The 20,097-nt window shown below is 37.2% G+C and overlaps 2 protein-coding genes across 2 annotated transcripts in view; one reads left to right on the plus strand and one right to left on the minus strand.

The window, feature by feature from the left end:
* LAS1L (LAS1-like (S. cerevisiae)) overlaps positions 1-1,981 on the plus strand; it is a 34,555-nt gene extending 32,574 nt beyond the window's left edge. The window contains exon 12 of the mRNA XM_009334276.1: positions 1,573-1,981. Within this exon, the coding sequence (XP_009332551.1) occupies positions 1,573-1,663 (91 nt within the window). The 3' untranslated portion in view covers positions 1,664-1,981. The remainder of the gene's footprint in view (positions 1-1,572) is intronic.
* Positions 1,982-9,656: 7,675 nt separating this feature from the next.
* ZC3H12B (zinc finger CCCH-type containing 12B) lies at positions 9,657-17,547 on the minus strand. Its single transcript, XM_009334277.1, has 5 exons — positions 16,806-17,547; positions 13,047-13,186; positions 12,059-12,293; positions 11,862-11,968; positions 9,657-11,302 (listed from the first exon to the last, which is right to left on the minus strand). Exons 1-5 carry the CDS (start codon positions 17,414-17,416, stop codon positions 9,882-9,884), a joined length of 2,514 nt encoding a protein of 837 aa, XP_009332552.1. The 5' UTR covers positions 17,417-17,547; the 3' UTR covers positions 9,657-9,881.
* Positions 17,548-20,097: the final 2,550 nt, after the last annotated feature.

Genomic DNA, 20,097 nt, shown 5'->3' on the forward strand with positions numbered 1-20,097 from the left:
GATACTTTGGAAAAGCTTGCAGTTCCTTCCTCCCTGGTCGCAAAAGGTTGTGTTCTTTGGTGGGTTTTCTGGTGTATGCTGTGTGTGTGTGTTGTCAAAGTTTGTGTTTAGTGCTGCTGTGGCAACCTCTGAAGCTTAGAACAGCTGCTGTTGTCCCCAGGTAGATGTTTCATTTTTTGTGATAAGCATATGTGCTTTTTGTTTACTCCCAGTGTCAGTTTTACCTGACAGCAGGGCAAATTTGGTAAATAATGGCCAGTTGGAGAGTTTTCTGAGGGTGGAGTTGCAGACATGCAATTGCTTTAGGGATTGCATTAATCCCTAATGCATTCATTTGAAAATGAATCCCATTTTCAAAAACGGGATTCATCATTTAATGGTCATGGATAATGACTGGATTTTTTTGTCCTAAGGGTGCGATGCATAAGCAGGTAGGTGAGAGGGATGGTTAATATGTGCTGAAGCATAAAGACAGTGAGTAGGTAGGGAATATATGTTTATCCTGGAGGATGCTAAGTTGTAGCTAGGAGTGCGTGAGCTCTCCTTGGGCATAAGGAACAGAGAAAGTGAAAAACATGCACAAGACAACCAGGTTTTCCCTTTTTCTCCTTCACAATGTCAGATACTAGGTTTCAAGTGGATCCTTTAATGATTTGTTTTATTGATAGAATTTAGCTTTCGCCCTCACCATTGTCATAAAATGAATAAAAATGATAAAACAAACTCTTATCTGACCTACTTAACAACATGGTAGTGATTTAAGTTCCTTCACATAGTAAAACTTTGGGTAGGGAAAGTGTGTTCCCCAACTGTTCAAGCCTTGTGTTTGGCAGTGCCTTATGTCTGGGAACACTATATAAAATCTTACTTGTTCCTTTGTATGCTGTGTTAGTGAGTCATGGAAATGGGTCATTGTTTGGGGGAACTCCTGGGACTCAGCCTTAAGTGGGTAACTTCTGCAATGAAAAGGGGTTTTACGCCTGGTTTGAGTGAGCCACCTTCTAAAATTAAAAATTACTTAGCATGCTGTGGGTGTCACCAAACAGCAACTTCCTTTAAATTCTCAGTAAATGCACTAGTTTCTGTGACTTCTTTGTAAAGCCATAGGAATGGCTCCATGTGCAGCCTGTATAGGCATTGTAACATTTGTAACCTGCGACAGTGGTTTTCCTGAAAACAGTGTTTTCATGTCGACTACTTGCAGTGTTAGCATTTCACCTGATTAGCTTGTATTCCTAGTGCCAAAGGACAGATGAAGGTTCAGATGAAAGTTGTTGTGCCGTTATTTCTAAGTCATGTCTTCCTCTCAATTGTTAGTAACTGGTGTAACCTTTCCTTTGGTTTGTGCTTTGGTACCTTTGGGAACTCGGGACTGCTGCCTCTCTTGAACAAACTGATTTAAAACTAAGGACATTCCAGCAGCTAAATGTTCAGAGCTAAAAATGAGAAATGACATTTTGTTTTGGAAATAAAACTTGTTAACAAGTTTAAAGTGCTTTCGAAATTACTTCGGTGATGTGAACTTCTAAATCAGCTCAGTGCTTACGTGCTTTATTTCTCTCCCTCTCACAGCTCCGCAGAATTGAATATTCCTGTGACAGGAGGATTGTTATGGACCCAAAATGACTTCCATAAAATAAAAAGTGGCCTTCAACTTTTCTAAGACAGCAGAGTGCTCTGCAGCTTTCAGTATTGCACGAGATAAGTGGCATAGAAGAATTAGTAATGGTGATGGGGAAATAGCCACTCCAGGATTTTTTTTTTTTTTTTGTGAAGATTTACTGATTTTTACCATGTAAAATCGGTATTTTATAAAGGTGGTGTGTTTTAAGTTCCATGTATAGTAACCATTGTCTTGCTTAACCACTATCATGAACCTTTAGCTTTAGTTGATGTTTGTCAAATACAGTTAGAGTACTTCGGAATCTCTGTGTTCCTTAATTTTTTTCATGATTAATAAATACAACTGACTGAAAGCAAACCTTCTTTCTGGATCCTGTTTTTTCTTTTTCACTCAGGTATTCTGGAAAGTGTCTCTGGTCCTCGTTAGCCAGACTACCGAGCCCTTCCTATTTCAGTGACGCTAATATTGTCCTGTATGAGTTTGCAGGATTTTGCCAGGATAAGATTGTGCTACAGTTTTCATCTAGTTAGGATTTCACATGAAGCTTCAGGCATCAAGCCTAGTTGTAGCACAGCTGAATGCGCTGTAGTGCATAAATATCTTCGGATTTTTTTTTTTCTCACCATTTTTTTCAAGTGATAGTCTTGAGGCCACTGGTGTCTCTTTTTAACTAAAGTTTTCTGCTTGATGTTATTTCTGTTCATGATTTTGCTGAGATTGATAACTAATACTGTGGTCTTTGCTGAGAGCTAGTGTGATTACTACAGAAATAGACTTGAGTACCTTGTTGGAAAGTTGTTGAGAAAAAGGACTAGTTTTTCCTAAATTCAGTTTTCTTTACCCGTATTAAAGGCTCTTGGAACTTGGAGGCTTCTGCAGTTACCTGTCAAAAAATAGGAGTTTAAGCACATATTTATTGTAGGGCGCCTCAGTAAGAATTTGTTGGAGTGTATCTGCTAGAGGGTAAGACAGAGCCTTTCTCTGTGTCAGTCTAATAATTTGCAGTATTTACAAACTAAACAGAAACATGTCAGTGCAGCATTGTGAAATGGAATCTTTTTAGTTCTTTACAGCTACTGCTGACATTATGTGCTAATGTTCTGTAGAATGAGATACAAAAAGGGACATATAACTTCAGCAGTACATTGGATAGGATTGAATTGCAAGTTTAGAACAGCAACTTCATGGATGCTTTGGGCTGGCTTTCAAGTAAAGGCTTACCTAAATGTCCATAATGTATTATTTCTTTGTTCTAATTTTTTGTCATCCTGTTCTACTTCAGTTACTCTTTACCAGTGTCCTGGTTTTGGTTGGGGTAGAGTTAATTTTCCTCCTGGTAGCTAGGAAGAAAATTAACTCTACTCCAGCCAAAACCAGGACAATCAGACAGCCAGAAGTTGTTTAAAATGGAAGATAGGTTGTACATTTCCTTCTCTAAAAACAAGCAGTGCTAATGCAAAAGAAAACAAAGTTCTGTTTCTGTTAGGAGGGATTTTTCATGTAAGCCCTTCCCCTTTCTAGTATTCTTAGAAATTTTTCCTTTTACCCAGCAGTTCCTCAAGCTTATTTAGGAAATTTTGAGTGAAGAGGATTTGTTCTTTTATTACTGTATTTGGTAGAGTATGAAATTACTTCAATTATTGTATTTGGTACTTCTGAGGTCTGTCAATACAAACAAACGTAACAGTTCAAAAAGGAAAGTGTGATGCTGGCAAATACTGTGCTGTATGTAACCTTTTTCCCCTTTGGTAAAGGTTTACGTGGTAAAATCACGGTGCTACTAGAGTTTCTTCATCAGCTGTAATTACTGCTCTGTGTATCTGCGTCTAGTGAATTATGGAATAAAAATCCTGGTCTTTGATCCAATTGCAGAGTCAAATAAAATAATTGAATCCAGTGCTGTGGATGACTTGCAGAAAAGCACAAAACTGCCAGATGCTTTAAAAAAAGAATACCAAGACTTGAGGAGAAGCCATAGTAATGGCATGAATTTTAAACAAAGTGTTACTGGTGGTGGAGGGAGGGAGCAGGCTTGAAACAAAGGGGAAAAAAAAAGTTGGGAATGGCTGGAGGAAAGAAACATAAATGTTTCAATTTTTAAAAAGTGAAGAAGGGCCTTCTACTAAAACAACAAATGTGTAAAACCTGGGCAATTATGTATTGCTCTGTTCAGGATTATGAAACTTGGTGTTTGTTTGAACCGATTAATTCAGAGGAGGAACAATTTTGTAGCTACTTTCCCAAGTACCTGGGAAATGACAACATTACTATGAATAATACATAATAAAGGCATAGATAACCTTAACATTTAAAGCCAGCCAGTTCAAATGCCTTAAAAAGCAAGTAAGTAAACAGTTACTGTATTTGGTACTTCTGAGGTCTGTCAATGCAAACATAACAGTTCAAAAAGGAAAGGGTGATGCTGGCAAAATACTGCGCTACATATAATTTTTTTCCCCTTTGGTAAAAGTTTACATGGTAAAATTTGTTTTCAACATGCTACTTACTTTCTTTGCTAGGAGCATATTCTGCGTGGGGATAGGAAAGGCAATGTTGATGTATTCCTACATTACTCGATTTTTCCTTTGCATTGGGCAGAACTTCTTGAGACTGCTTTCTCCCTGTAAATTAATCTCTCCAGGCAGATTTTTACTGTCTGAGAAAACATCTCCAAAGGGAAGCTATAGAAAGGATTGGAGATGGAAGCTGGGACTACCTGGAATAAATCATGCAAATAGGAATTGCTGAGGAACTTAAGGCCTGGGTCCACTGCTTTTGTGGCTTTTTCCACTTTTTAAATTTCTTTTCAATGTAAGTAATTGGACAGAGTAGTGGAACCTTATTAGGATAACTTGTTCCTGGCTATTCAAGTCTTTAATATTCTGTTTCTCATTCCCCAAGGCAGCTACTCTGACAAGGACTTCAGCTCTACCCAGGGGTTACAGTTTTGGGGAAAAAACTGAAACAGTAAGAATATCCTGTGGAATCTAATTAGTACTTGTTCACAGGAGTGGTATACTTGAGGATGTAAATTAAGCACAAAGGGCCTGGGATGAGGAAAAAGCAACTTTGTAATACAGGTATTTTATTGGTTTTGATCGGTTTTGTGCTGTCTTCTGAAGCACCTGGTTCCTGGCCATTGTGAGAGCAAACATGGTAACAGTGAGTTCAGGCAAATCCAGATAGAGATGATCTCTGTAAATCATTTTCCTTTTGTTAGCTTTATTCCCCCTCCCGCCCCAACAAGTTAAAGCAGTTTGAGTCAAAGCAATGTTAATAAATGACATTGTCTCACCTCCCCCATATTAAGGGAAATGATTGTTTAAATAGCGAAAGAAAATTTGTGTAATACAGAGATTGACAAAGGATGTTACTCTGACAAGACAGCAGGACCTAAATAGTACTTTTTCCTCTGCTTTTTAAAGAAAAGTAAAACTTTTGTCTTGTTCCTTCAGAGAGTTAAGCACAGATGGAAAATCCGAGCATTATGTATGATTTCAGAATCTGGGTATTTTTCAGTAAATCAGCTAAAAATATTGAGAAATAATTTGGACAGACTATAACAGTTGTTTTAGATAAAACAGCTTTTTGGGGCTGTCACCTAAAGAGGGTTACAAAATAAAAAGCTAGAAACAAATAATCCAATGGCTCTCAGTTTTATTAAATAAGCAAATTTTTTTTATATATATAAAGTATAACATGTTTCATATTATTAAATAATTGTGCAAACCTTTTTACACAGAGCAGGGGGGGAAACAGGTAATAGCCTATACTTCTTTTAGATTCTTCTCTCAATTCTTTTAATACATTTACAAACTTTAAATACCACAGACCAAAATCATAGATACTGTATAAAGGCTGTTCAAAAGCTAACCAAACACTGGCATGAGAATAATTTAAGTGATGGTGCACTTGTATTTTTCTAGTTGAAATATTGTGAGAAATACAGTCAGTAAGGGCTCTGTCACACAGACAAGCTAGGGGTACATAAGAGGAGTATTAAAGCTGAACACTCACCATAGAAATAATAGCGACAGATCTAATGATCTGACTACTATGAGTCTTGTAGTACTAATGCTTCAGGTAAACTTTTGGCAAGTCAAGATAAAGTAATATTTCAACTCTGGGGAGCAAAGCCTCACAGAAATGATGCATGTTCCTTCTCTTTAGCATGGAGTTTTAAAAATTACTATAGCCAAAATATGTCCCTTGAAATGTTCCTGTTTGTGGTTTGGTATATGTCATAGGTCACTGAGTATTTTTTAACTTAATTATTTGGACAGATTCTTTGCGTGTTCTGACTTTATCATTAAGAATTTCAAAATGCCAAAATTCATTATTTGAGGCAAACTGGCATTAGAAATATGTAGATGTTCTGTTTGTTTTTTTTAATGAGGATCCTTCTGCTTGTTCTAAGCAACCATGCCCACACCTTCTATTTTTAAGTGCACAGTTAAAGCATTTTTACAAAAGCTAAACAGACTCATGCTATTGAATGAATTGCATGCAGCAGCAACTAGAGCAGTGCACGCTTATTACTACAGAGATTTACGAATACCACATACTGGTTTAACATCCATTTTCACTCATTTTGTCATTAAGACTTACATTATATTTGGGTCAACCAAAAAAACCCAAAGAGATTTATAAAATTTTACAACAATTAAACAGTAATGTTTAATTCTACAAATGAATAAAGCCAACTACTGCAGCTCAATACAACAACAACAGGACTAACAGTAGTGAAATCATCTATATGTACAATTTAATATATTACTGACATGTAATTCTTACAAAAACCATTAAATAACTTAGACTGACATCTCATAAAGCAGTTGATTTTTGATTCATGAATTTAAGGTTATACACTTCTAAGTGACAAATTATGTGAAAGTAATATAGCTAAAGATGAAAGATCAGTAAATCGGAACTCCCAGAGAACGTTCTGGCCCCAGTAAAGCACTAGAGTCTACTGCTTAACTCTTGCTGATTGCAGTAGGCCAGGATTTTACCTTCCCACTTTTTTTTTATCATCTGGAATTGAAGTTTCATGGATTTTATTAAAATATAGTTTCTAGAACTGTTCTCTTACAGTTTTAAAAACATTTACATACCATGCTCTCAAAAAGAGCATTTATACAAAGTCTTATATTTACAATATAGACAGTTATGATCAGGTGTTAATAAGATCAACTCTTCCATGTAAGAAGAAATCTAAGCTTATGCGCTGAAGATTAATAAATGTGTCAGTGTTTTGAATTGGCTTGTAAACATATCTGAAAACAGATGTGGATGACTGAATTATCACTTAAAGTAGTTGATTAGGAAAGACTACATCACATAGAAAAGTTTAATTACCTCTAAGGAGGACTAAACAAGCACAAAATTTGCAAATTATTTCCACAAGGCTACACTGCTCCTTCTGTAACTATATGTACGATAGATGCTGATAGCTTCTTAGAAAAAGACAATTTGCCTTCAAAGTGCCTTAGGGAAATAGTATGCTGGGTTTGTATTGGCATAGCATTCCCATTGTTTAAAAAGGAATTATTCAGTAAGACGAAAGTTAGTGAAAATTAAAATGACAAATCCTACAAAAATGAGCATCTCCATAAACCACCCAACACTTCATACAGAAATTTCTGCCCAGTTTTCCATGTTAGAAAACATCAAAAACACCTACTAAGCCTCTCTTAAAATAGCTTATCTTTATAATTGGAGAAAAAGGGAACAAATGTTTTTCTACATACAAATATTTAATTCCATGCAAGATGGAAAATGTGAGTGCACAATAAACTTCATTTTATACCTAAATAATTTATAAATTAATCCATTAAGAATAAAGCAGGGCCTATAGCAATTATAGTGTTACATTTTAAACACATGCAGATGAGTTAGCAACATTTTTACATAAAGTTTAGTGCAAGAATGTATCTGCTTAATAAATAGACTAAAGATAACTATGTAATGCTTTGAGGTGTACACACAGTATCTGTGCACATAATAAACTGGTTTTGAAAAGGTGTCCTTGTTTGTCTATAAACTACAAGTGCCCATTTGAAATAAAAAAGATCCATAATTACTCATGGGCTACTTCCCTGTGACACATGGTGTCACAAACATTGTGGTGAAAATGTAATACTGAAGTTAATCTAGAGATTTTTTTTATTTTTTTTTATACACAGTTTTTATACAATCAAGAAAGAGATACAATTTGTATCAACAAACAAAAGGTCATTTCTGGTTATTTGAGGCATTGCTCTCAGCTGCTTATACCATGCAAGAGAAGAGAATAAGAATTAATTGCAAATTAAAAATATAAAATGCTGGTTAGTAAGAAATGTTTTTGAAAACTGGTCAAGAGTTAAATCTGTTTTCCCCAACTATTACAAATGTCTGAAGATTTTTTTTTTCCCATTAACAGCGACGATAACCAACTAATTAAAACTTAAGTTATTTTTAAACACCAAGTGTAAATACAGAATCACCTTCAAGTTAACTCATTTTAAATACATAATGACATGGTCATTATGTATGTTACCTGTACCAACACAAGAATATTCATCCTGTGTGAAATGATATGGTTATCAAATATCAGTAGATTAACTGTAGTTGCACCTGTAATTGTGGTTTGTTGTTGGTTTGTTTTGTTTGTTTGTTTATCTTTTTAATATAACAGGAACATATTTTGCACATGGTAAAGAGCCCACAAGATATTTTGAATCAAACCAACCATTACAGTAACACAAGTGGAGGAAATTATATAACTTTGTTCCTCAGACAAACAGATAACTAGAAAGCAGCATGCAAGCCATTATCAAAACACCAGAAACAACCCTGACTGCAGCCTCACGTTCCGTGTGTTTCACAGTAAGAAACATTTAGGCAGTGTCACACCTTCTCATGAAGAAACAAAAGGCCATAAACCAGGCCTTCTCAACTTTCATGAAAAAAACTACAGTAGAAGTCAACAAGTCCTAGCTCGAGACGTATCGAGTTAGTAATGGTTCGAAATGTTGAAATATACAATGGATTCAAAAAAGGGCGTCCAGTCAGTGCAGCTTAAAAAACAATAAACGCCTCTTTTGGAGACATTTAGCTACAAAGGTTCCCACCCTGAGCAAGATACCAGTTGCGCAAACAATGCCACACAAAATTATCTCACCTGTTGAAACAGGAACTCTAAAAGCCTTCATGAGGCAAATGCACACCTTTGCGTGGATCTGAAGAGCAAAAACCAGGCCAGCTTTGCCACAAACCCGAACTGTAGCATCTCTTTTCAAGAAGCAGCCTTCCCGCTCCACCTCCTTCTCAAGTTGATCTTGTACAGCCATCGGGAATGTTAGGCTCATTCAAATACCATCCTTACCCCCAGAGGAAGGGCTGTAGTTACTGATGAACTTCAATGTTACCATCCAGGTTCTGCTGCTTCACGGCGAGTAATCCAATTTACATAAAACTGACAGTTTACTTTCAGCTTGTCTAGTCATCTGGGCCAGCAGCTGTTTACCGCACAGCTGAGAGGCAATTCTGAAGAGAGAAGCTACAGTTAAACTTCTTTTAGTTTATTGAATGGCGCTAACGCCTTCACACTCCTTAATGTTTTGGTCCTAGTTTAATAAAGTATTTGGCTTCTGTTGGATTGAGCCAACGTATTGGACAACGTAATAGATACTCAAACTCTTGGGGAACAGTTTTGAAATTTAAGTACCAACAACAATATTGACATTCAAAAGCTGAAATCAGTTTTTCGCTTTACAAATTGAGTATTTTAATTTTGTCAAGTCTACCTTTTCTTCAATATTTAATATGCCAGTAGGCAGTGTCAAATGACAAAGCTGAAACCCTAAAAGTCATCTGGGTGCATATAGAGCATACTTTTAAAGGCCGATTAGGTATTTATAAGCAAATTGAAAGTGTACACTAATACATGCAATATAATTGCTAACAATAATTTTGTAGTAACAGCTTTTGAGACACTGAACGTGACATTGTAGTTCTTAATGAGCTATCCATGCAGTAAGGTATGCATTTCCTACAAAATACTATTAAAAAATCCCTATATTTAAAACCTTAAAATTTACAATACAATCAACTCTTAAATAGTGCCTCAGCATATATATATATATATATGATTGCTACTGTGTACAGAATTTTATACTATCTCAGTAGAAAATATTTACAATAGATTGGCCCCTTCCTTCTTCATTTAAGTCTTCCTCCAGGTCCTATACGCTCCAAAAGAGGCTGTAATGCTTTAACGCCCTGTTCTTAATTTGGCAACAATCATAGCTGCCAGCTGTTGTGCATCTGTCATGTGGGGATTCTTTTCCATCACAGAAAGGACAATGCTTGGAGGGAAAATATTGCAGAGGTTCTTGTATGTTTGATACTGATGCTCTGGGATGATATGTGGTTCCCGTGGCTCACCACATATCCCAATCCAGGGATTCCTCCAGAGTTGCTCCATCTTCTCAGGCATGCTTCTTACCATTACAGGTTCATAACATGGCTGCATGAGGTTGTTACTCAATGGATACGAGTGATAAGCGTAAGAGTCTGATGCACATGGTAATGGATCCCAACTAGCATGCTGCTCTCGACAGAGAGGTGGTCGTCTCTGCCTTGTAGGGTTACTTTCATAAAGCCGTGAGTCAGAAATACTGTCCATTCTTGTCATGACCAAGGCACGGCTTGGTTGTGCAGTTGATGGATGAACATTTTGAGGCACAGGGTATTCTCCTGGACAACTGGACCGTGCTCCAACAACTGGATGCTGGGCATGTAGGCCTAAGTGGGAAACTGACTGTTTGCGAAGGGATTGCTTAGGCTCTTCAGTTCCATAACTCTGAACTCTATTTAAGGCTTCATGGTAACCATGGGAAAAAGGCTGAAGACGATTTTGCGATGGCAGTCTGTGGATCTTCACATTGTCTTCTGGACTGGCATCTGCTACACCCAGATACAAGTCATTGTAAGAGGAATAAGAATCATTACTTGTATGGCTTAAGCAATTGTCAGGACAGGGGCTTGAGTTTCTAGAATACATCCCCTGGTCCATATCAGCCCCGTAATAATCTGTGTTACGGATACTACTTATGCTCAAGTTGGAGAAATCACTGAGTAAGGAATAATAGCCATGGTCCCCCAATGATTCATATTTGGGATACTGGTCAGTATAGCTAACTGAGGTGCCATGGCTATTGGTGACTAGTATAGGAGGATATTGCACACTGGACATATGTTCCAGTGAGGATTTCTGATGCATGAACTGTGAGGAACCTGGCACCGGACTGCTTGCAGAACGAGTATTTAATGCACCAGCTGCATGGCTTTTTGGTGGAGGGAGCGTTGGTACACTTAATGCAGAAACCAGAGACGGGACAGAGCTGGCCTCAGACTTCCGGGCTACTGATAACTTTTCCTCAGGCTCCACAGCTACTGATCTAATGCTTGGATCTGACTGACGTTTTGGGGCAATGCGTTTCACTTCAGAACTGATTTCTCCTTTGGAGCTGGATGGCCCTGTGCCACATTTGGCCAAGGCTCCCTCACTCATAGTTTTCACAGCAGATAATTTGGCACTTATTCGAAGCTCATCCGCTACTGACCTTTGAGGCTGGTTTGCCCGTTCTGGGTGGTAATATTTACATTTGTGCCCATAGGTGCACTTTTTACCTGGAAGAAAAGTGTTTTCAGGTTAAATAAACCAAAAACTAATCAATATCACCACTTGCTATCTTTTTTCTTTATGTCTTTCACCACTTCTCAATAGTAGTATTTCTATACTAAACCCCCTAAGGAATAATTATGTATATTGTATATACAGGCAGTCACAGACTCTGCTACCTGTATCCACATATATCACTGCATCAAGGGCAAGTACACATCACTTTTCTTCCTACTGGCTCATGATTTCAACACTGACAACATAACGCTATATAAAACAAAACAGCTCTAACACAGTTTGTATAGTTATGAATCTCCTTCCTTGAATACAAACCAGAAGAAAACAGCAAAAAGCTGTGTTATCCACAAGGTATATCTGGTAATCCTTAATTTTCAGTGACATTGTTTTTATTAATATGTGTATGAAAGGTATAAAAAAGGATATAGTGCTTGGATGGCAACATGAAAAATGGCTTGTTTTTTTTTTCCCAGTAATGACAAGATGTTAATTAATTGCTTGCTTCACCTACCTTTGAATACAACAAATCAGTCTGACTTAGGCACTTACCATAAGGACACGGTTGTTTCTTATGTTCAGGAATAACTGGCCTTTTCCTTAAGAAATTTTCAAGGCTTGGGCCATGGCGTCCTAAAGGATCATCAGGAGGCATAAATCTAAGGGCAAAGAAATGAAACGTGAATTTCAGTTTTTACTGAGGATTCTGAATTACCAAATTCCCTTACTTTTGAAGAAAAAAACCATACTTGTCATTCACAAAAGAATACATTAGCAGCCGCTCCTCTATGAACTTCTTCCATTCTGGTTTTTCATTTTGAAGATCCCGATAGTTGTCATTTGATACAATAATGCCATCTGAGTCGAAAGCAAGTTTTACTATGAATCGATCGTCATAGCAAACTACTCTTCTTCCCTGAACTCTTCGAGATGGGGTGAAAACAAGAATTTTTTCTTTCTCCAATTTACGTAAGATTTCTTGATCTGTAAAATAATTTTAGTTGAACAGCTTTTAAAAAAGTTTTAAAAGAAAGAAATGCAGCCTTTGAAATAGGAAATTTGTTGCCCTCTTTTCTGACAAAGTATTTTGTAATTATGTTCATATACGGGCCCCATTATAATTAAAAAATACCTAGATGCAGAGTGCCATTTTATTTCTGAGGTTTCAAAGCACTGGGTAAACATTCAATATTTAAGTGTCATAACCATTCTACTCCTCTGTAAACAACCATGTGCCTTTACTCAATCTTCCTGAACACATCAAGAACTCAGTTGTTACTGTATTACAATAGTCTTCTTGTTAGCCTAGAGTAAAACATAAGTACTTTCTATGGATCAAAACACATGCTGCCTCTTCAGTGTTCAAGATAATCCTACTAAATGAGTCCCTGGCCTGACACTACTTATTTTATACTCACCCAGCAACTAAGAATCAGTTCCTATATGCTTAACAATGTTTGCTAAGGGGAAAATTATGACTACTGCTTCTCAGAAGTGTTGAAATGATCCAGTAACATTGCAAAAAAACAGCATTGTTTACAGGTGCAGATACTCAAATGCTTATTTCCTCACCAGTGAAATTGTTGTGTTTTCAAACAGTTGAGTGCAACATCATCGTACAGCATCACATCCACAGCCCAGTATGTAGTACCCGTCAGAAAGATGACATGGTTGTGTCTTAATGCAATACTTATTTTCTTTTTAACTAAGGGGTCAAAGAAAATCTTGACCTGTTACCTGTAATTGGTGCATCAGGTCGAGACTGTTCTTTTCTCCATGCGGGTACGAACACAGTGATATCTTTATGTCCTTTTTCCAGAAACCAATCAACAGCTAGTTGAATTCCCCGACAGGAAAATCCTTCTTTATTCCCATGGCTGAAGAACATGCAAAAGTTTTAGAAACAGCAACGACAGAAGTTACATTTGGTTTTGGTTTTTGTTGTTGTGGTGGGTTTTGGGGGGTTTGTTTGGTTTTTTTCATTCTAAAACTGCCATGGTCTAAGGATATAAGGGAAACAAAGTCTGTAAAGATAGGTAAACCTTTTTATTAGACCAGCTTACATAATTGGAAAAAGACAGTTGTCCAGAGCTATTCAGCCATCAGATTACAGCAACACTGCTACTTAAAACTCTAGAAAAGGTGAAATTTCAGTATCCCAAAAGCAAAAACAAGTAAACATGAAGTTTTTCCGCTTTTTCATTTTATTAGCTGAGCTAATGAGAAATATCACTTTCCCCAACAAATTGAGCTCACCTTAACTAGTACCATAAAAAGTTATCAATAACAAAAAAGGAATGAACTAACAATGCTGGCTGTCATGGGTCATAGGTGCTTTTAAACATCTAGGTTAAAAAATATGTTTCTCTAATACTAAATATTCTGTATTTTTATTAGGGCTTTTTAAGGGAAGGAAATAACTCTCTCAAAGTTGTTTAAGTCCCGCCTCCCATCAAAAATTTGTTTTCTGAAACACACAGGAGTCTCTAAAACAGCATGCAATTTAGATAAGTGGGTTTAATTTTTAAAATGGCCGAAGTTTCTGCAAAGGAAAAAAGGAATTCTTTAGAGGTCTGATACAAACTAAGTAGAATCTTAATTATGAATCTTATTCAGTCCACCTCATGGGTGCACCTATCTTGATTTGCTAAACATAGAGTGAACTAAAGAATCAAGTTTTCAATCCTCTCAGGAAATAGTTTAGGAATGCCTGAATAATACATAAGCATATATATATAAGAGAAGATGATGACATTTAATTATAATATCCTTAGTAGTTAGTCTACACAGGTAAGAGAGAGACACAGATCTTTGCATTATGGTTGGATTTCATATTTAGATTGAAGCCAACATTTTCTTTGTCTGAAAAACAGAGTGCATATATTACTGTTACACCATATAATTGAATAATAAAAACTAAGGGTTCTGGTTCTTCTCAATTAATATTGTAACTACCTGAGGGGAAAAAAAAAATTGTCTGCCCTTTTTACTAAAAAAATAACCCAAAACAAAAAACCAAACAGAACCAACCCTCTTTGTTACATTTCAGTTTGGCTAGCAAAGTCTAGCTTTCTAGAGCTACTTCCAAAATTGCATTTGAAAAGGGTAGACTAGTAAGCCAATGCTATGCTCCTTGATGCACACTCTTCAAAATTTATTCTTCTCCCCCTTTCTCAACACAGCTGCAGTTTTTCATCAATTGTGATAGGAGTGATGCTGCCCAGTTAGTTTGGCAGCTACCAGTCATTATTTCTGAAGAGACTTCTATATTAATTTGTGAAGAAAATTAATTGATTTCTTCAAATCATTCCATCCATTACAAAAGGTGCTAACTGAATCACATCAGTGATGCCACCTTGAGCAGTGAGATCCTCACCACAAAAAGGTGGTTGTTGAGTGGCCAAGTCAGGGAAGGTTACAGAATGCTGTAAGGGCAGGGGAGGCCATGCACACCAATAACGCTCCCTACTAGAAAAAAAATACAAGGGGCCTAGGTAGCAGCGCTGGGCAGAAAACACAGGAGAGGACTCTGCTATAGCAGCCCTGAAGTGCGTGGGCAGTCCACACAGTTGGCTGTAATTAAGGCGGCTTTGTGGCGCGATGTAATGCTAGGAGCTACTCCCACTACTTAAAGCAGCTGCCATTTGACTGTACACAAAGTGGCATCCAGCTGCTGCACCATCCTGTTCCAAGCTGTTAGTTCTGTGTAGCATTCCCCAAAACTGTTTACTTTAAGAAAATTTCCATACTGAAAACGGAAATAGTTCCATTTTCCATATATAACCACCTTTCAGTTACAACATATACATTTTACCGTAAAGGCAAGGCCTCCATTTGCATCGTCAATAATTGCAGTATTTTTAAGCATGAGAAGTGTATAACCCTTGCACTTTTCAGATATTCTCAGTCTGTAGAGCAGATACTGCATAATTGAGAGATTTGCATCTTATTAAAATTGTCTTTAGCATTATTCTATGGATTATCATTCAAAATTTTACTTCAATGTTGTTGTTATTATTATAGAACAACATCACAGATTACTGGACCGTAGTAAGATGCATGCTCTTCCTGGGCTCAAAATGTTATATAAAGTAATACTGAAACAGACCAAAGGCAGACAGATCTAATACCATCTGTATAACCAAGGCCTATGGATCACCAGCGTAGTCCAAATCCTTGCAACTTAAATAATGAATACAGAAGCCGCAATGTTGCTAAAGCATTTTTCTTTAGATTTTTTTTGTACATTTCAGGTTTTACAGAATTTAATATCCCTTTAAATTTTCAGATGCATATGCATTTTGTTGAGAGTTGGACTCAATGATCCTTATGGGTCGCTTCCAACTTCAGATATTCTATGATTCTATAAATAGAGCATCAGTTCTAAGCTATGCAGTAGTTAAGAGTACACGTGCACTTTTCTCCAGTTGCTGCCACATTACACTCAGCAGTAACTCAAACAGTACAGAGACTGCAAATTCAACAGGCACAGAAAAAAAGGAAAGAAAAAAGTTAAATCTAATATTGGTGATGTTGCTTTACAGAAACATCTTTCTGATTGATGTAACCACAACGTGGCACTGGAAAATCCTGTATATAAAATATTGTTATAGGATTTGGGGGGGTTATGTATTTCAAAACTCAGAGTACTCAATACACCTATAAAAATCTGAATTTTTAATACATTGAAAAAAAAATTTCAGATCACAAATTCTTTTAGAGCAGAAAGCTGATACTAAAGGAAATCTATTGTGCAAACACTACCTGAAGAAATTTTGGTATCACTGATCACTAAACAGACTGTTTAAAGAAATCCCTCACAGAAAATCATACTTTCTCAATGATAAACAAATCATTGGCTAGCTGAACTGTGTACTCTAAAGACATGCTCGAAAGTGGCATGGGACAGATATCTCTTGAGTTAGTGTTGACCCAAGCAGCCAAGTGCACACGTGTACACACATCTGAAATTACAAGCACCACAGCTGTGTGAGTCAGCACGTTTAGCTCATACATGTCCCTGTACTGACACAGCTAAATTGCTTTGAATTCTGAGCAGGCTTGATCAGCAGGAGCTCAAATACCCTGAAGTGCACTGCATACCATCAGCATACACTGCATGTCATTTTAGAAAGAACCAAGTTTTCCTCCCTTGTTTGGTTGCCTCTGGACATTAAAGAAAATAATTTTCAACATTATTCAAGGACTTCAAGAAATTAAACCCATCCACACAAAAGCACACTACAGCTAGATTGCCAGAACAAAAGATTTGAGGGGAGAACTTGGTTTGAAAAGGGGGGAGGGGAATTGGAATACAGACTACATATAAAGGAGTAACAGCATAATTAAAAGCCTGGACTAAAGAGTCCATAAAAAAGATGTATTATCAATGTAAATATACTACATGACTTAAAGTGACTTTGCCATCAATATTGATTTTTCTTATAAAGATTTTAGTGATTTATTCTTTTCAAATGTTGTGACAGGGAGACCCACCTCATAGCCACATTGCTTCCATCAATGACAATTGGCCTCAAGTTATCACTGTTGTCCACAACTTCATCTTCAAGTGACAATTCAGGGCTTGCTATTTCCTTTGGGCAAGGGCCTCTTGGCACCAGAGTACTAGTGGTACTGCTGGCACTGCTTTGTCCCTCTGATTCACTTTTGTTGCCAAGTCTCACAAGCTCTGCCAGAACATCATTGATGAGCGCATCTGCTCCCAATTTATTCAGTACAGCCTGGATCTGATCTCCTGCATACCCAAGCTTTAAAGCAAAATCCATTTTAGCTTGGTATTCCTTGTCCAAATTTGTTTTGCATTCGTCTAGCTTCAAGTCTTGTGTGATACTGCTCTGTGAAAAACTTGGGCGATCCAAACAAGGAGACCGACAGAGTGGCCGATGCGGTTTAGTGGCAACCTCCTTTTCTCTCCACTGAGTATTGCTACAGCTGCTTCTGAAGTATGGTTGCTCAGGTTCACTTTCTGAGCTCGTCCATTCCTCAGATTCAGCACTGCATTCCCCAGCATCTTGTTCCACATTTCTGTCTTCTCTGGAGTGCCTCTTCTCCATTTTCAGCTTCCCTACCATAGACCAGGCCGTCATCACGTTCAGCTTCCAGCCAGAGAGCTCAGTTCTCTTTCATTTCCAAAGCCACCTGGAACTCATACTCAATCGCATCGTGATGGCCAATTAAAAGTTTACACCAGGCTGGAGTAAATTTGCCTTGCTTACTGTGTTCTGGCATAAACAACACCAACATGAAGTTCCTTAAAAAAAAAAAATTTAAAAAAAATTAGCTTATGACAAATTCCGCGAAATACTCAACTACAATGATTTTGTTTACAAGTCAGTAGAGGTCCCTATTCATTCACATTTCTGTGTAAAAATTGATCATAATAAAGCATATAATTATGTTGTCTCTTTAATCACAAATTTTACATCTTTCCCTCCCCCAGTTACTCTAAGTACAAAAAAAATTACACTTCCCACACAATAAACTTACAGCTGGAATTAATGGAGTATCTCAGTAATATTTAAAGATAATAAAACAGAAAAGGGTGACCCACCACTTTCAATAGAAACCTGTCTTTACAGTCTTCTACTACAGGAACAACCTGTCTACATCAGGAACAATTGTGTGGAGTTCCAGTATGCATAAAATTTAACACAAACAATTTCAGCCTCTTTCAGAAGGGTTTAGTATGAGAACCAACAAGTTTACTGCAAGCTGGCTGCTAGACATGTAAAGGCCAATAACAAGATGCACAAAGGTTCTACATGGCGATCATCTTGTGCCGTTTACTGTACCTACTGCACTGAAAATTCCAAAATCAAGGATGGATATGACTGCATTTTGTCAAAAAGTCAGGATAGACACTCATAATTCTTGTCTTATACCAGAAGAACAATTGTTCAATGAATTCTAGTGAGAGGTCTAACAAAGTAGAAGATTCAAGTGACCTTTGAAGGGCTGAACTGACATCATGAAGCCTTTGAAAAATAGTTTTTAAAAGGAATTGCACCTACAGCAATGCATGTTTTCGATAAAATGGTAAACTAAGACCTATATATAAATGCAGGTAACTGGAGAAAATTGATTACCAAAGTAATTAGCTAGAGGCCTTCTTTCAGGAAGCTGCAAGTCCCACTTTCCTCTCCGCTGTAAGACAGCGGACTTGAGAATGCAGGATCCAGTGTGAGTAACAAAAAATAATGATGTAATAGTCTTGAAGAAACCATTTATTTTAAATCCACTTTCTCATTTTGATAAATCCTGCTTTTGCCAAAGTCACCTCTTTTAGATGTAGCTACGAAGAGGAGAAAGACTGAAAGATAGAAAAATGAAAAGGTACCAAACTTCTGAAAGAGCACAGTTTTAAAGCTACTGCAGAGACTTTTGTCAGCAAAAATGTAGTCCAAAGAGGCATGAGAAGCATGATCCTGGATTTAAACAGCAATCACAGAAGAAAGACCTAGTATTGACACTGGTTTTCCAATATACCTTTGCTTTTAACAGTATAGCCAGTTACCTTTGTGTTCTGACAAATGCTGTAGATACAAGCTGTTTATTCATGAAAAGCTCTTTCCCAGGATTCCTATCAGAATTTTTGTGACACAAAATAGGCACAACTTTGGCACTGGAACAGAGATTGGTCAAAGATGTCCTTTCCTAATAAGTTCCTCATGCACCCAAAAAGAAATAAAAAAATAAATAATTTTAAAAACCAAATTATGTTTTTGGGGGGGGGTTGTTGGTCACTAGTGTAACTAAGAATAAATTTATATCTCCTTCATGCACGTTTTTCATGTCCTCTCGCGTCTCTTCCACTCCTTCGGGCTATGAGCAAGCATTAAAAGAAGACAAAATTTTCCTCAAAAGAGAATAAGCACTCAACCAAGTACCTGTATTATTTATATACAGGACACTATCAAATACCCTTGTATTCAAAAGCTTTTTAAAAGTCTGATTCCTATCTCCCCAAGAGACCACAGTGGCTCTTATTTAATTACTGTGGTCTACCAAAACAGCCAATAATAGGAGAAATACTCCCTTAATGTACAGCAGTGTAACTCCCTTGACGTACAGTTATGTCAAATCTAGGGACTAAAAATAAGTATTGGAATCTGTCTTGGGGGGAAAGTTGTGCCTAGTGTAGCTAGAAGAAGAGCACCTCTGACATGGTTCATTTTATTATTTATTTGATTTTCTTCCTAAAAATAGAACTCTAAGTTTCTCCACAGAATGAAGTTCAGTAGATACGGAAATCAAGAGAATAATAACGGAAATGCTGACATGCACGAATATATTAATTTAGTGATGTAAAACAAATATAATAAACATAAATACAAAATCTTACATACTAAAAGTATCTTTAAAATGAAAAACTGACCTTTTTTTCTGACAAAACAACATGGACATTTTACAAAGCATTATAAGCCACAAAAGAAAAATGAATGAACCACCAGTGTGCACTTAAGTCAAAGCTTATTCATTCTGAGTTTTCATATCCTTTCGTTTTCAGGTAGTAAGATGCTGAAAATCATAGCCCCTGATATACCACTCATCTCAGAAAGCTTTCTTCCGTGACTATTTCCTGGTTAACAGGGGAGGTCCTGGACGACTGCAGGCTGGCCAATGTGACGCCCATCTACAAGAAGGGCCGGAAGGAGGATCTGGGGAACTACAAGCCTGTCAGCCTGACCTCGGTGCCGGGGAAGATTATGGAGCAGTTCATCTTGAGGGCGCTCACAAGGCATGTGTGGGACAACCAGGGGATCAGGCC

This window comes from Pygoscelis adeliae, unplaced genomic scaffold (genome assembly GCF_000699105.1).
Source record: "Pygoscelis adeliae isolate BGI_AS28 unplaced genomic scaffold, ASM69910v1 Scaffold191, whole genome shotgun sequence".
Taxonomy (NCBI): domain Eukaryota; kingdom Metazoa; phylum Chordata; class Aves; order Sphenisciformes; family Spheniscidae; genus Pygoscelis; species Pygoscelis adeliae.

Excerpts from the sequence above, each read along its gene's own strand:
- ZC3H12B (XM_009334277.1), bottom strand. The coding sequence starts at position 17,416 with ATGACGGCCTGGTCTATGGTAGGGAAGCTGAAAATGGAGAAGAGGCAC. Across the intron at positions 13,187-16,805 it reads GGAAGCAATGTGGCTATGAG|CCATGGGAATAAAGAAGGAT; the intron begins GTGGGTCTCCCT and ends CATGTTCTTCAG. Across the intron at positions 12,294-13,046 it reads ACCTGATGCACCAATTACAG|ATCAAGAAATCTTACGTAAA; the intron begins GTAACAGGTCAA and ends ATTATTTTACAG.